Source organism: Oncorhynchus mykiss, chromosome 10 (genome assembly GCF_013265735.2).
Source record: "Oncorhynchus mykiss isolate Arlee chromosome 10, USDA_OmykA_1.1, whole genome shotgun sequence".
Classification (NCBI taxonomy): Eukaryota; Metazoa; Chordata; class Actinopteri; order Salmoniformes; family Salmonidae; genus Oncorhynchus; species Oncorhynchus mykiss.
Window position 1 is genome coordinate 39,325,765 of NC_048574.1, and position 14,940 is coordinate 39,340,704.

The 14,940-nt window shown below is 43.9% G+C and overlaps 1 protein-coding gene across 16 annotated transcripts in view; it reads right to left on the reverse strand.

Annotated features, from left to right (window-relative positions):
* LOC110533864 (RNA-binding protein Musashi homolog 2) overlaps positions 1 to 14,940 on the reverse strand; it is a 324,500-nt gene that overhangs the window by 15,579 nt on the left and 293,981 nt on the right. For 9 of the 16 annotated variants that reach the window (XM_036990237.1, XM_036990238.1, XM_036990233.1 and 6 more), the window contains exon 12: positions 1,052 to 1,231. The exons of 6 other annotated variants lie outside the window; for them this stretch is intronic. In XM_036990237.1, the coding sequence (XP_036846132.1) occupies positions 1,052 to 1,231 (180 nt within the window). Of the gene's footprint in view, positions 1 to 1,051; positions 1,232 to 7,891; positions 9,045 to 14,940 lie in introns of those variants that run through there. One more of the 16 variants, XM_036990245.1, reaches the window with a different exon arrangement.

The window sequence follows — 14,940 nt, forward strand, 5'->3', positions numbered from 1 at the left end:
ACAGCTCTCTGCCTGACATCCCCTGAGCTGGGTTCAGAAACAAACACTTCTCACAACCTTTTGCTCTCAACATTGTTTTTCTCAACACTTACTGCTCAAAATATGAGATTAAATTTACTGAAATGACATCTCTTGTTAGTTTTATCAGGAACAAACCTATGACCAAACAAATAGCTGACCCTGCAAGTTTAGAATGAGGGTAATCAATTGAAATGAAATTGTCATAGCTACGTATTATCTGTAGAGGAAATGGCATTGAAACACCATTGCTTTCCATTGAGTTATAAGATGCAAAACATACAGTTTTCACTATGTTTAGAATACAACCTTGGGGAAAGACAAACAAAATTATAAACACTTCTGCCAAAAACCAAACACTATCATACTGAAACATACCACTGTTTTAGTGTAATGGTTAAATGATGCATATGACTGTACTAGGACGTAAGGTTACTATAATGTATACACAAATCATGTCTACTGATTGATTGCCTAGTTGTTCACAAAACAATAATGGAGGTGATCATGCTTTCACCACAGGTCCTTTCATTTTCCTTCACTCAATCATTCACAATATGCTCTAACTGACTAACTCTTTCAGTCAGTCAGTCAGCTAGTCAGTCAGTCATCCAGTCAGTCAGTCAGTCTCTCATTCAAACGTAGAGATCCAAAAGGTTCAAATGTTCATGTGGATGGAGACATGACAAGTAAATGTTATCTCTCTCACAGAGGACATTGTAGTCCAGTCATCTGCCTCCCCTGCTCTGTTACATGCATATGGAGGAAAACATGCATGTCCTCCCCTAGGTGCAAGCAGGGGCATGGAATAATCCTCACAAATAAACAGAAAAAGGTACATTGAAAATCAAAAAGGACGATAAAACATGCAATGCATTGCTGGCAAAACGTTCATCCTTTTCACGTTTATTTTTTCCATTATAGACAAAGAAAACGTAGACAAAAAAAAGCATAGATCATCTGTATGGAGGAAACATCATGAATCAAACTGAACAGTCCAGAAGGTGAATGGGAGAGATGCGCACATACAAACCTGGGCTCTTAAACTGATCCGGGCTGTGCAGGTGCTGGAGGGGGGAGTTGCAGGCGGAGGTGGCATGCTCACTGTGCAGCATCTGAGCCGCCTGGGGCCCCAGGGAGCCATAGTCCGCAAAGGAGCAGGGCGCCCCCCTCTGGTCACTGGGCGCAGAGTAAAACCCGTAATCGGGAAAGCCTGAGAGGTACAGTATAGGGTGGGGAAGGGGAGGGGAAGGGACTCCATCATTGTGGAAAACGTTTGGTTTCAATGTTTCACAGTAGTCAATGTTGTCCAGACTCTTTAGCATGGCATGGTTGGTGTGTGACATTATGACGGGTTCATTTAGCTGAGATACATGGCGTCCTCTCCCTGCTCTCTCTCCCCAGCAGAACCTGCTGCCAGTCTGTGTCTGAGTTGTAGGAGTCTGTCAGCACCAGACTAGTGCATCATCCCTCTAGGGAACCCAACACATTTCAATGGTTGACTGTCTAAGATAACAGGATGATTGACTGGCTATTAGCAATCATAAGACAAACAGTGAAGTAGCAGGAATGGCTGTCTCTGAAGCCTAGACACGAATCAGTCTAACCTGATTCCCTCACATTGTCCTGCAATTGACAGAGAGGGGTGATGTTGGAGAATTATTACAAGTGCAGGTCAATAGAGCTTTATTTGATGACTACAATGCTTACTGGATATATCTGAAGGAAACTCTCATCATGATGACTATAATGCTTACTGGATATACCTGAAGGAAACTCTCATCATGATGACTATAATGCTTACTGGATATACCTGAAGGAAACTCTCATCATGATGACTATAATGCTTACTGGATATACCTGAAGGAAACTCTCATCATGATGACTATAATGCTTACTGGATATACCTGAAGGAAACTCTCATCATGATGACTATAATGCTTACTGGATATACCTGAAGGAAACTCTCATCATGATGACTACAATGCTTACTGGATATACCTGAAGGAAACTCTCATCATGATGACTATAATGCTTACTGGATATACCTGAAGGAAACTCTCATCATGATGACTATAATGCTTACTGGATATACCTGAAGGAAACTCTCATCATGATGACTATAATGCTTACTGGATATACCTGAAGGAAACTCTCATCATGATGACTATAATGCTTACTGGACATACCTGAAGGAAACTCTCATCATGATGACTATAATGCTTACTGGATATACCTGAAGGAAACTCTCATCATGATGACTATAATGCTTACTGGATATACCTGAAGGAAACTCTCATCATGATGACTATAATGCTTACTGGATATACCTGAAGGAAACTCTCATCATGATGACTACAATGCTTACTGGATATACCTGAAGGAAACTCTCATCATGATGACTATAATGCTTACTGGATATACCTGAAGGAAACTCTCATCATGATGACTATAATGCTTACTGGATATACCTGAAGGAAACTCTCATCATGATGACTATAATGCTTACTGGATATACCTGAAGGAAACTCTCATCATGATGACTATAATGCTTACTGGACATACCTGAAGGAAACTCTCATCATTCAACGGGAGGAAAATGTTGAATGCTCACAAATCAATAATTAATTTCAAGCCTCTGGTTTTGAACCACTACAACTGCAGATTGAGGTCTATGCATGTGACATTTTCTCCTGGTTTGATAACAAAGAGACACATTCATGTGTATTGACCATAAATAGAAGGAAAGACTCCAAAACACTCCACAATTAAGCTTGGGCTATTCCAACATACCCTTCTTTCAACACAGATGGAGGATTATCAACGCTTCAGAAATCGTCATTCAGCAACACGACATGCTGACGTTTATTGCTTGTCCTCTTAATCTGAGACAAACTGCTCATATAAAGAGAGCCATTAAAGGCACATGTTGCATCGTGCACCTCTTCAATATGGGGAGTTAATCCACTCAAGAAAAAACTGAGATTGGCGTCAGCGGCTCTTTTCCCGGCGGGTCTCCTCGCCGTGTGTTTGTTTATTTGGGTCTCCAGCTGAAGAGGCGATCAAAGCCGTGTCACACCTAGACCTCCATTATGAGCTTGTTAGCAGCTGCCAAATGAAATCCAAACACAGGCGTGCTCCTCAACCGGCGCTTTAGGGCCCCCCTCGTTTCACCGAGCGCTACGTGGGCTCCATGCCCACTCCTCAAATTATGGGCCCCTAAAATGGCAGGCTTCCCACATTGCTTCCCACTTCCAGTCATGTAAACGGTGACACATGGAAGACAGCTCCATAAGACAATAATCCCCTTTACATCTCTCTTAAGCAGTTGCCATGGAAAATCGATCGGTCTTTATCAATGAGGAAAACTCTGATTTAGGGCGACATTAATGGGACAATGAAGGAAATTATGTGTAAATGGGTCGATGCAGGAACGCAAGAAGAATGTCTGAATGAATGATAAAAACCTACTTTCACCTAAATCTTTCTAGCCTGAGACAAGTCTTCCCAAACAAGTCTAGAAATGAGAGAATGTTAAGTACCTGCTGACTCCAGTGGTCTGACAGAGCTGTCTCCTCTCAGTGTGATACAGACAGGATATGAAAGGACATGAGACCAAGAGACAGGTGCTGAGTCACTGCCCTCAACCCACAGTCCTCAGTCTGTCTCTGTATCTCAGTCCTGGAGGCTGCTGTCTGTCTGTCTGTGCCTTTATCTTACACATGGTCGTTCAGCATTCTGCACGTGTACCACCGTCATTAAACCCAGCTGCATCTTCTCTGTACCCTACGCCGTCACCATGCCACTAACCACAGAGCCTGTCCTCCCAGGCAGGGGCGGTCACTCACACACAGCAATGACCTGGATGACACTCCCTCTGCAGTACGGGGATGAGGACTCAGTGAGGATGGGCCAGGTTGAATTATGGACGAGGGCATTTCAGAGGGTCACTGCTTTTTTTCTCTAAAGAATGTGCTCTCTTCCGGGAGTGGAGAAGGGGGATAAGGGAGCAAATTTCCTGAGCGTACCACCTCCTTATCTTCACCCCCGCCCCCCAATCCCTCCTTTCTTCTGCCTGTGCTATGGAAAGCTGCCTTGAGGCAACATTCACGGAAATATGCATTCAGCCAGCTTTAATCGTAAGGAGACCAAGAAGAGAGAAACTAGGGACACTGGCGTTTAATCTGTTTGTGACATCCACGCTAATAGGTGGCCGTCCTTGAGTTTCCGAGGTGCTTTTTCCATGCTCACCTCTAATTAGACAAGCTTCCTCTGCTTCCTCTCCTCTTCCTAATTAGATCTTTAACAACAAACAAGCAGCAACCTTTACAAAGGCCTTGCCACAATCTCCCCCGTTAGTTAAACGGCTGAGAGGCGCTGGGCTAAGGGAGGGGAGAGGGGAGGGAAGCCATGCCAACCGTGCCACATCCTCATGGTACTGGCTGTCAGGCCCCCGACAATGGCAGCTTCCTGTTACAATCTGCATAAATCCGCCAATTCTACGATAGCAGGAACGACAGGACACAAAGACGACATCAACACACACAACAAATACACATGGCGGCTTTGTTTGCGCTGACACGGACAATTAGCCCTCAGCTGCCGGCAAGGTCTTATCTAATAAAGCCAGGCAAAATTACTTTTATTGTTCAGGTAGATTGCTTCTAATGATAGTGCCATCTGTGGGACAGCATATGAATAAAATGAGTCTGAAAATGCTTCCTTCTATGGATCAAAGCCTGAAAAGCACACATCTGGGAGAGGCCGAATAGCTTGATTATCTTCCCCAACTAATTTGATTTTCAGGGCATACAAATGTTTTAAGCAACTTTCACTTGGGCGAAGGTGCGGAACAGAATGAGAGTGAAGAAAAGTCTCTGAGCACCAAAGAAATGATGGCTTTCCTGAGATCCACCTAAACAGACATATGTTCTTTATCAAGCTGTTAGAGATACACTAGCACATTGATGTTGGGGGATGGAGGGGGCTTGTATATGTGTGTATGCATACAATGTGTGTAGTTTAGGTGAATCCCAGTGGTGCTTTAGAATATAGCTCATTATAAACTGCTCTACTGTATTTTTACATTACAGGAACATCTGTCTCTATCAATACAACTACCACAAATGAATACACCACCATGGAATATCATATGACACAATGACTTTTCCTTAGAAGACAATACTCTCTGAGCTCTTTCACATGCAAGGAGCATCCACATGATTACCTATAAACTTCCTCTGTTTTTGTCTGTCGATAATAAATGCATTGTGGCTATCAGTACTCACCAGGGCAGAACATAAAACATAACATTCTGATTGAGGTGACTGAGGACAGAAACGGTGCCATAAAGCAATGCTTTGCAGACAGCCGCAGCACCATGTGTCCTGACGTTCCTTCTGCAATAACAGTCTGTGACTATTCAACTGAGCAGGACACTATGTGCAGTGTAAGATGTCTTCCCTTGCTCTTTCATGGTCAAGTTTAGGTGGTTGCACTACCACACTATACTGAGGAGATTTAACTAGGCATGCACTCTGTGGAAGGGACACACACACAGATCATCTCTGTAGTGTGATGGGGCAGTAGGCTGTAGTAGGTCCCCACAACTGCATCACTGTTCTGTTATGAGCCTGAGACAATCCCATTATTAATATTCACACCATCTAACCGGAACAATGGCCCCTTCTTTGGACTTGATTCCCCCCCCCCCCTTCTGGTCTAATTGGATGTAATTACTCATCTACAAAACAAATGAGCAGGTTGAGGTTGCCTTGGAGACCAGATCAGGAGGCCCAGCAGTGCGAATCATTCGCCGAGCTCCATTTATACTGATAATTATCCCCCCCTCTAATTTTCTCTCTCTCTCTCTCTCCCTTTGCCCACTGGCCAGAGGCTGCTGGGGATGGGGGTGGTCAGCTCTCATCGGCCAGCTAAGAGCTCCACAGTTCAATGCTGGAGAGGCTGCTTCTCTCATAGCATACTGCCATCACGAAGATGGCTTTCTTCAAGTGGATAAATGCTCCTCTCTCATTTCCACTTTGCCAGATGACTGCCTCTAAGGAAAGATTGCAAACCACTGCCTTGAAAGTATTGCTACTCTGCTCCTCTCTATGAAAAAACAGACAAAGAACCCTAACATGTTCGTGCTAAAATACAGGGCATATTCCTCTCCACTTTACCACTTTAGAGAGAGGACAAGGTGTTTAAGAGTGCACCAGTGTTCTCTAACAAAAGTCTGTTTATCCCGACACTGAAGCTTCAATTCCCCAAAATACACACAGACATACTCACACAAATATTAATACACAAACACCCAGGCACGCACAGACCGTCACAGGCACACGCACACACACTCACAGGCACACACACATAGTCACAGGCACACACACACACACAAACACCTAGAGCGACATTTGCTCCCAATCATCCCTCTCTCCCATGCCCCCTCTCAAGTCCCTGGTGGCCATCCGCACACGTCACTCTGCGGAGGATGTCAATAAACCTGTCATACGGCTTCCCAAATTAGCTTTGAATTTCACAGCGACTGTAATTAGCTACTCCATTTCCACCTATGCCATTTCTCTGTGCTGCTGAGAGTAGCTTTCACTTTCCATTTGAAATAGCATTTTCTGACTGAATGAGTGACTAATTAACAGCACTAGACCCCCTTATCAAAAAGCACCGACATTTCATAAATAATACATATTTAATGTCTTGTCATTTTGTGCTTAGAAAGGCTTGGCTAATGAAGTTTAACAGATGATATATTTCTGCATTTACTACCCCATAACCAGGCCTTTATTCTTCTTTTAGACTTTCATTCTTTCTCTCTTTCTTCCCTTTTCAATCGTTTTTGAAACACTGAGAGCTTCCAGGGGTGCATCATCGAAGGGAAAGAAAATGTTCAAAATAACATAAAAGAGAATGTTTTCTGACAGTAAATCACAGGTGTCTAACCAGCCGTGTGACAACGTGATGCGTGACGTAGGCTATTTCCCCTCCTGCAGGTGTGTCAGGAGGGCTATGGAGCACAACAACAGAACACTATGGAACACTAGGACAATTCAGATCCTGTGCTGTCCTTGTAATAACACAACCTACAACCATTTGACAAGAGTTTTGATTTGTGTTTATGAGTGACTAATGGTTTATAAGGTAAAGCTATAAGTCTTTAAATGATATTCATGCAAAAGATTTTCTGACTTCCACTAGAAACCAAAGTGAGTGAGGCCATGGCTCCAGCCTGAAGCCCATTGGAGAGGCACAGCATGGACCAAATCCCAGGGCATTCTCTTCTGTGACCCCTGAACATCTGCCAGCCACAGCTGTGTGAGCCACTGCACTGTAGGACAGGAGCTGGGGAGAGAGGGACAGGAACTCCTCACCCTCCCCACATGTCACATCTTCTCTCTGGGCCCCAGTCAAACCCGGAGTATACCACTGTCACATGGATTGGTTTGGCATGCTCGTACCCAGGACATGTGATGCTCTTCTGGGCTCGTCGCTGAGCTAAGCGGAGCAGCATCTGGGACAAACGGACGGACCTGAGCACCCATGGGGACTGGGGATCCAGATTAATTTAGCCCGATGAACACAGCCAATCCCAGACTCCTCTGGGGCACTTCCCAGGATCACAGAGCTTGTTGGGAGGAAATGGATAATGATCTCAGATAATGTGGCAAAATGTGCCAAAATATTTCCCTCTCCAAGCAAGCTGTGGGTTCCTCAGTAGAAAACAAAAACAGCCAGGGTTCAGTGGAGGAGAATACTGAAATCTACATCTACATGAGAACCTCTCGTTTCTCTCTAAGGCAGAATATATTTCCTAGGGGATATCAATCACATGGTATAAATGATCAAACCAAACATAGATAGATAACATACCATTTATTAAATGTATGTCAATGATGTCATTACAGATTCATGTCAACATGTTGCAGAACGTACAAGTTGTATCTTGAAAACAACACATCCCTTGTTCCAAAAGCAGGGACATGTTAAGTACTATTTCACTGTTTAAATCCCTCTGTGGGGATAACACTGCCAAGCGCTGTTTTAAAAGCACAATTATTTGTGAAATAGAAATATTACTACCAAAGCATTAAACTGTGCTCTGTGTAGTGGGAAAGGTCACATTAAAGCATGGCCTCAGTGTTCCCCAGGTATCTGAGGTCACTGGGGCACTGAGGATAAAGACAGAATTGATTGGCCATAGAAAAGGCCCTGAGAGATGTGCTTATTACAGAAATAATAATGGACGGAACTGAAGCCACGTTAACCTTCAGCACAATGCACTTATTGTGTATCAAGGGACCGCTGGCCAGGAGAACTGGACATGTAAGGAGCCTCTTTAGCTGACGAGACTGATACGCTCCCACTGAGTTAGCATCTTACTGACATCCACTAACTCACGGGGGAAGGAGGATGGGACAGGGAGAAGGAGAGGGAAAAAGAGGAGGAGAAAGAGGGAAGGGGCGCAGAGGGCGGTGAAGAAAATGAGAGAGAGAGCAAGGCATAGAGAGAGAATTAAAGGCAAAGAGGTAGAGTAAGCAAAACATTAAGACCAAAAGAACATCCCCGGCCCTCATGAGCTCGGCAGCAGAAATTCCTTGGCGATCGATGCAGGTTTACAGACGTTGCAGAGGCCTTGAGAAGAGAATAGGCCATCTCATCTCCAAGACTCTGAAACATCCCACTCATTTCCGCTTCACATAATAAGAGCTCATTCCTCTGGAAGGAGCTGAAAGGGCCTGAATGAGAGACTGAGAGCGGCAGAAATATCTCTGAGTGTGACAGAGGGGACGGAGGAGGGGAGATCAGAGGGGACGGAGGAGGGGAGATCAGAGGGGACGGAGGAGGGGAGATCAGAGGTGGTGGGTAACAAATGGTCTAAACCCCAGGCTGACATGTCAATCAAGCAGCTCCTCAGGTAGACAGACAGATGTGGAGTCAGATTGAGTGAGGCAGGCACGTTGACCAGTCCAAGAGGGAGAGGACAGACTGGCCTCCAGTGGAGAAGGGCCCTGGGTGAGGTGGCAATGGAACGCAGACCGTGGGGGAAAGAGCAGAAACGCTGTCAATGGTGGCCATTCAAAAAAACCTGATCTAACAAAGTGGATATTTATGAATTCCGTCATCATTTATGTGATGTTGTAACAGGCTCACAATGTGGTTACTAAAATACTAAGACAGTTGAAGTCAGAAGTTTACATACACTTAGGTTGGAGTCACTAAAACCTGTTTTTCAACCACTCCACAAATGTCTTGCTAACAAACTATAGTTTTGGCAAGTCGGTTAGGACATCTACTTTGTGCATGACACAAGTCATTTTTCCAACAATTGTTTACAGACAGATTATTTCACTTATCACAATTCCAGTGGGTCAGAAGTTTACATACACTAAAATTCCATAAAATTATGTCTTGGCTTTAGTAGCTTCTGATAGGCTAATCGACATAATTTGAGTCAATTGGAGGTGTACCTGAGGATGTATTTCAAGGCCTACCTTCAAACTCAGTGCCTCTTCGCTTGACATCATGGGAAAATCAAAAGAAATCAGCCAAGATCTCATAAAAACAATTATAGACCTCCACAAGTATAGTTCATCCTTGGGAGCAATTTCCAAATGCCTTAAGGTACCACGTTCATCTGTACAAACAATAGTAAGCAAGTATAAACACGATGGAACCACGCAGCCGTCATACCGCTCAGGAAGGAGACACGTTCTGTATAGATACAAAAGTATCTATATCCACAGTAAAACGAGTCCTATATCGACATAACCTGAAAGGCCGCTCAGCAAGGAAGAAGCCACTGCTCCAAAACCGCCATTAGAAAGCCAGACTACGGTTTGCAACTGCACATTGGGACAAAGATTGTACTTTTTCGAGAAATCTCCTCTGGTCTGAGGAAACAAAAATATAACTGTTTAGCCATAATGACCATCGTTATGTTTGGAGGAAAAAGGGGGAGGCTTGCAAGCCGAAGAACACCATCCCAACCGTGAAGCACGGGGGTGGCAGCATCATGTTGTGGCTGTGCTTTGCTTTAGGAGGGACTGGTGCACTTCACAAAATAGATGGCGTCATGAGACAGGAAAATTATGTGGATATATTGAAGCAACATCTCAAGACATCAGTCAGGAAGTTAAAGCTTGGTCGCAAATGGGTCTTCCAAATGGACAATCACCCCAAGCATACTTCCAAAGATGTGGCAAAATGGCTTAAGGACAACAAAGTCAAGGTATTGGACTGGCCATCACGAAGCCCTGACCTCAATCCTATAGAACATTTGTGGGCAGAACTGAAAAAGCGTGTGCGAGCAAGAAGACCTACAAACATGACTCAGTTACTCCAGCTCTGTCAGGAGGAATGTGCCAAAATTCACCCAACTTATTGTGGGAAGCTTGTGGAAGGCTACCCGAAACGTTTGACCCAAGTTAAACAATTTAAAGGCAATGCTACCAAATACTAATTGAGTGTATGTAAACTTCTGACACACTGGGAATGTGATGAAAGAAATAAAAGCTGAAATAAATCATTCTCTCTAGTATTATTCTGACATTTCACATTCTTAAAATGAAGTGGTGATCCTAAGTTACCAAAGACAGGGAATTTTTACAAGGATTAAATGTCAGGATTTGTAAAAGAAAAAAGAAAAAAAGAGTTTAAATGTAGTTGTATGTAAACTTCCGACATCAACTGTATTTGTCTGTCTTATAAGCTGGTAGCATATACTGTCAAGGGAAACTCATTTCTACTGTGATCTTGGCTATTATCAACAGTAAAATACTGTGAAAGCATTATACTGCAGCATACTGTAATTGATGGTGCATTGCGGGAAACTGTTGTGGGCGGGGAAGGAATTGCTGTACCGTATTTTTCTCCTTCTCATTAACATATCATTAACATATTTTGAGGCGTGCCTTGTAAGAGGCTATATTTGTTCCAACCGTTAGTGTGAGAGCCGTACCAGTTTAACTCATATAGTACGTGGTTATAATGTCCCATCAATGAAACATATACAGGGGGACAGATTGGAATGGCTGCATGTATTTTACCATGTCCTTTTGGTCTTTTTTGCCCTGTAGTTGCTGCCAGTGAGGAAGCCTTTGTTAAGGCCTCTAGAAGTGCAACTGACCCAAAACACCAAATATGAATTGATATGCTGTGCAAAACACATTACCTAGCAGCCGACCTACTTGCACCAATCCCATGTAATTACAGTAAAATACTGTGAAACCTCCACCCAACGAAATCCATTAATTTATGACAATTACAGTAGCATTTATTTTTTTACAGTGCAATAAGTAAATTCTTCAGTATTGCACTGTGTGTCATTACACAGTACTTGCTTTACTGTATTTAGATTACAGTAGGTGTACTGCAATATGAAATACAGTAACTTACTTGCCACTTTGCTGCCTGTAAGTTACTGTCAAATTCACGGCAACCCCTTTACAGTGTAGCTAGTCATATAGAAATCGGTGGTGGTAGTTGAAGCCATTTTTAAGTGTAATGCAGTTGATTGGTGAAGATGACATGAACATATATTGAGGATGTTATCTATACAAGTATTATACTATATTTTACCTCAACATAGTGGGAAATACACATATAAACAGGCACATTTTGATGTGTGGAAATTAAGAGATTCTGAGTCTCGCCATGGATATGCATGGCGTTTCTGTTGTTTTGGTCCAATTTCATTTATTTCTTTAGCACATGTAGCTATGCTGCCACTCCCCATTCAAAGGCACCTGTAGCTACAGAGTTTGTTCTTAGTATGCCGTCTCTGTAAGGCAGAGTTATGGGGCTGTGGAAATCTGGCTTTGAATACTGTTAGCAAAACTCCAAGGTTGAACGCACACATGAACCTACAGTCCAAAGTGATGATGTTGCCTCTAAAAGACAGCCCTTTGATGGGTGATCTCCCTCTGTTGGAGGATCAAAGAGGAGATGTGTGACCTTTATTTAACTAGGCAAGTCAGTTAAGAACAAATTCTTATTTAGAACGACAGCCTACCAGGGAACAGTGGGTTAACTGCCTTGTTCAGGGGCAGAACGACATATTTCTTTACCTTGTCTGGTCGGGGATTCGATCCAGCAACCACTTCGGTTACTGGCCCAACGCTCTAACCACTAGGCTACTTGCTGCCCCTAGATCCAGTGATCTCAATGTAATGGGTGATCCCATTGTTAGAGCCCAAAAAGGTCAGGTCAGAGCGCACTAGACTTTACTGTGACTTACTGATCAATCAACTTTGTCCATGGGAATGACAGGGCCACAGAGTCCATCAATAACAACCCCTATTGTCTTCTCAGTGAGTATGGTTACATGCACACACCAATACGATTGTTGTGGATCGTCAGATTAATATAATAGTTTGATTAAAACATTGATAAGCTTTGCAAGAAGAGCGATTTCTCAAATGATCCTGTTTCCATGGGACACATCTGAAATCAGGCTACCTGATGGGACTCTGAGGAATGCAGAAAATCAAAATAAATGTTCTACCACAGCGACCATGTTTTTTTTGGTTTTCTTTTGGCGAAGGCTATTTGATTCTGAGTTGGTGTGTTTGTGTGTGAAAACTATTTCTAAGACGTACACTTTCATAGGCTGACGCGGCTGGTGCTGGCACACGCGCAGACCAAACACACTGCTGGAACTCCCATTAACGTGTTTACACGTCCTAATCATCTGAAAGATTTGCTCAGAAAACCGGGTGTTTTAATTGCCATATGCTTACTTCGGTTATGATCGCCGCTCAAGGTAAGCAGAGTAAGATGTTTATATGACTATTGCCATACTCAGCCTACTGCCCTAATCCCTTTCCTATCAAATGATTAGAGTGCATGTTAACATACTCACTGATCAACTCTGCTGATTATATCCCAGAAAACAAACTAACATGGCAATAACTCATCAATGACATGTTATCCATCAGTGTCTGTCAAACAGCTATACCTATTCAGAACATACATTTTCACATATGACCTCAGTAATACAGGCCCATCATCTATCATACATCCACAGAAGGACAAACATCGGGGAGGGACACATGGAATAACATTCAGATTCCATTCTTGTCATTCAGGGCTAAGTTGTTATGGCGTGATGGCAAGGCAAGGCCAGTCCTAGGGACTGCTTTACCCAGAGAGTAAAGAGCCTTACGGAGGACTTAAAAATACCTTCCATCAGCAGCAGCAGCAGCAGCACTGTCATGGAGAGGGAGGCCATGTGAGCATGGTGTCGATCTGACCGGTGACATTAAGCCGTGGGCTGTCAGAGCCAGAGAGGAGGGTGACAGAACCCAGTGTTGGGGACTGTCTTTCATTTACCCTTGGCTCTCTGCGGAGCAGGCAGGCACACCGGTGAGCAGCCAGCCACGTGGCGAGGGGAAGACAGAGACGAGGGTTTAAGGCTTGCTCGCTCTGTGGGATGATAAGCGTGTGGGTAAATATGAGCGCGGCGGGGAGGTAACGAGATGCACCCGTTCACCCCAGTACGGCGCCACACAACGGAGAGGAGACGAGCGGGAGATTAGCTGAGAGGAAGGTCACATTTAAACACGCTTCGTCTTCCTCAGCGCTCGACCCTGTTTATCTACCCTGTGTGTGTTTGTGTGTGTGTGTGTGTGTGTGTGTGTGTGTGTGTGCGTGTGTGCAGTAAACTATGGCGGCTCAAACATCAGAGCTGAGAGAGCCCCCTATGGCTCCTCATTACCTAGACTACAGGAGACCTGTGAGGTCACCATCACTCTACCCCCATACATCATCTACCAGCACTATCAGGCAACACAGAGTTGTCAGGATCTGACAACTGTACAAGATGTGCCCCTGTCTCATCCTCTCCAAGGAATCATCAGCAAATCACATCCCTGTTTAACTCTCAGTGAATGGCGTTGAGCTCCATTGTCTGGCAGATTGTTTGTTTTGAAAACGCAAGATCAAGAGGCCTGATTGGAGAGACAGAACATCTGATTGGCTTCCTGTGTTGCCTGCGCTGAAGTGAATGCAGCTCAAAAGAGAAGAGGAAGACGGGCAGGGTATGTGTGTGTGTGTGTGTGTGTGTGTGTGTGTGTGTGTGTGTGTGTGTGTGTGTATTGATGGGTCATATTTCCAAACAGTTTCCATCAGGACATTGAAGCTTACATTCACATGATCATACCGCAGGAGCATATACAGTGGGGCAAAAAAGTATTTAGTCAGCCACCAATTGTGCAAGTTCTCCCACTTAAAAAGATGAGAGAGGCCTGTCATTTTCATCATAGGTACACTTCAACTATGACAGACAAAATTAGAAAAAAAATCCAGAAAATCACATTGTAGAATTTTTTATGAATTTATTTGCAATTTGTGGTGGAAAATAAGTATTTGGTCACCTACAAACAAACATGATTTCTGGCTCTAACAGACCTGTAACTTCTTCTTTAAGAGGCTCCTCTGTCCTCCACTTGTTACCTGTAGTAATGGCACCTGTTTGAACTTGTTATCAGTATAAAAGACACCTGTCCACAACCTCAAACAGTCACACTCCAAACTCCACTATGGCCAAGACCAAAGAGCTGTCAAAGGACACCAGAAACAAAATTGTAGACCTGCACCAGGCTGGGAAGACTGAATCTGCAATAGGTAAGCAGCTTGGTTTGAAGAAATCAACTGTGGGAGCAATTATTAGGAAATGGAAGACATACAAGACCACTGATAATCTCCCTCGATCTGGGGCTCCACGCAAGATCTCACCCCGTGGGGTCAAAATGATCACAAGAACAGTGAGCAAAAATCCCAGAACCACACGGGGGGACCTAGTGAATGACCTGCAGGGAGCTGGGACCAATGTAACAAAGCCTACCATCAGTAACACACTACGCCGCCAGGGACTCAAATCCTGCAGTGCCCCCTGCTTAAGCCAGT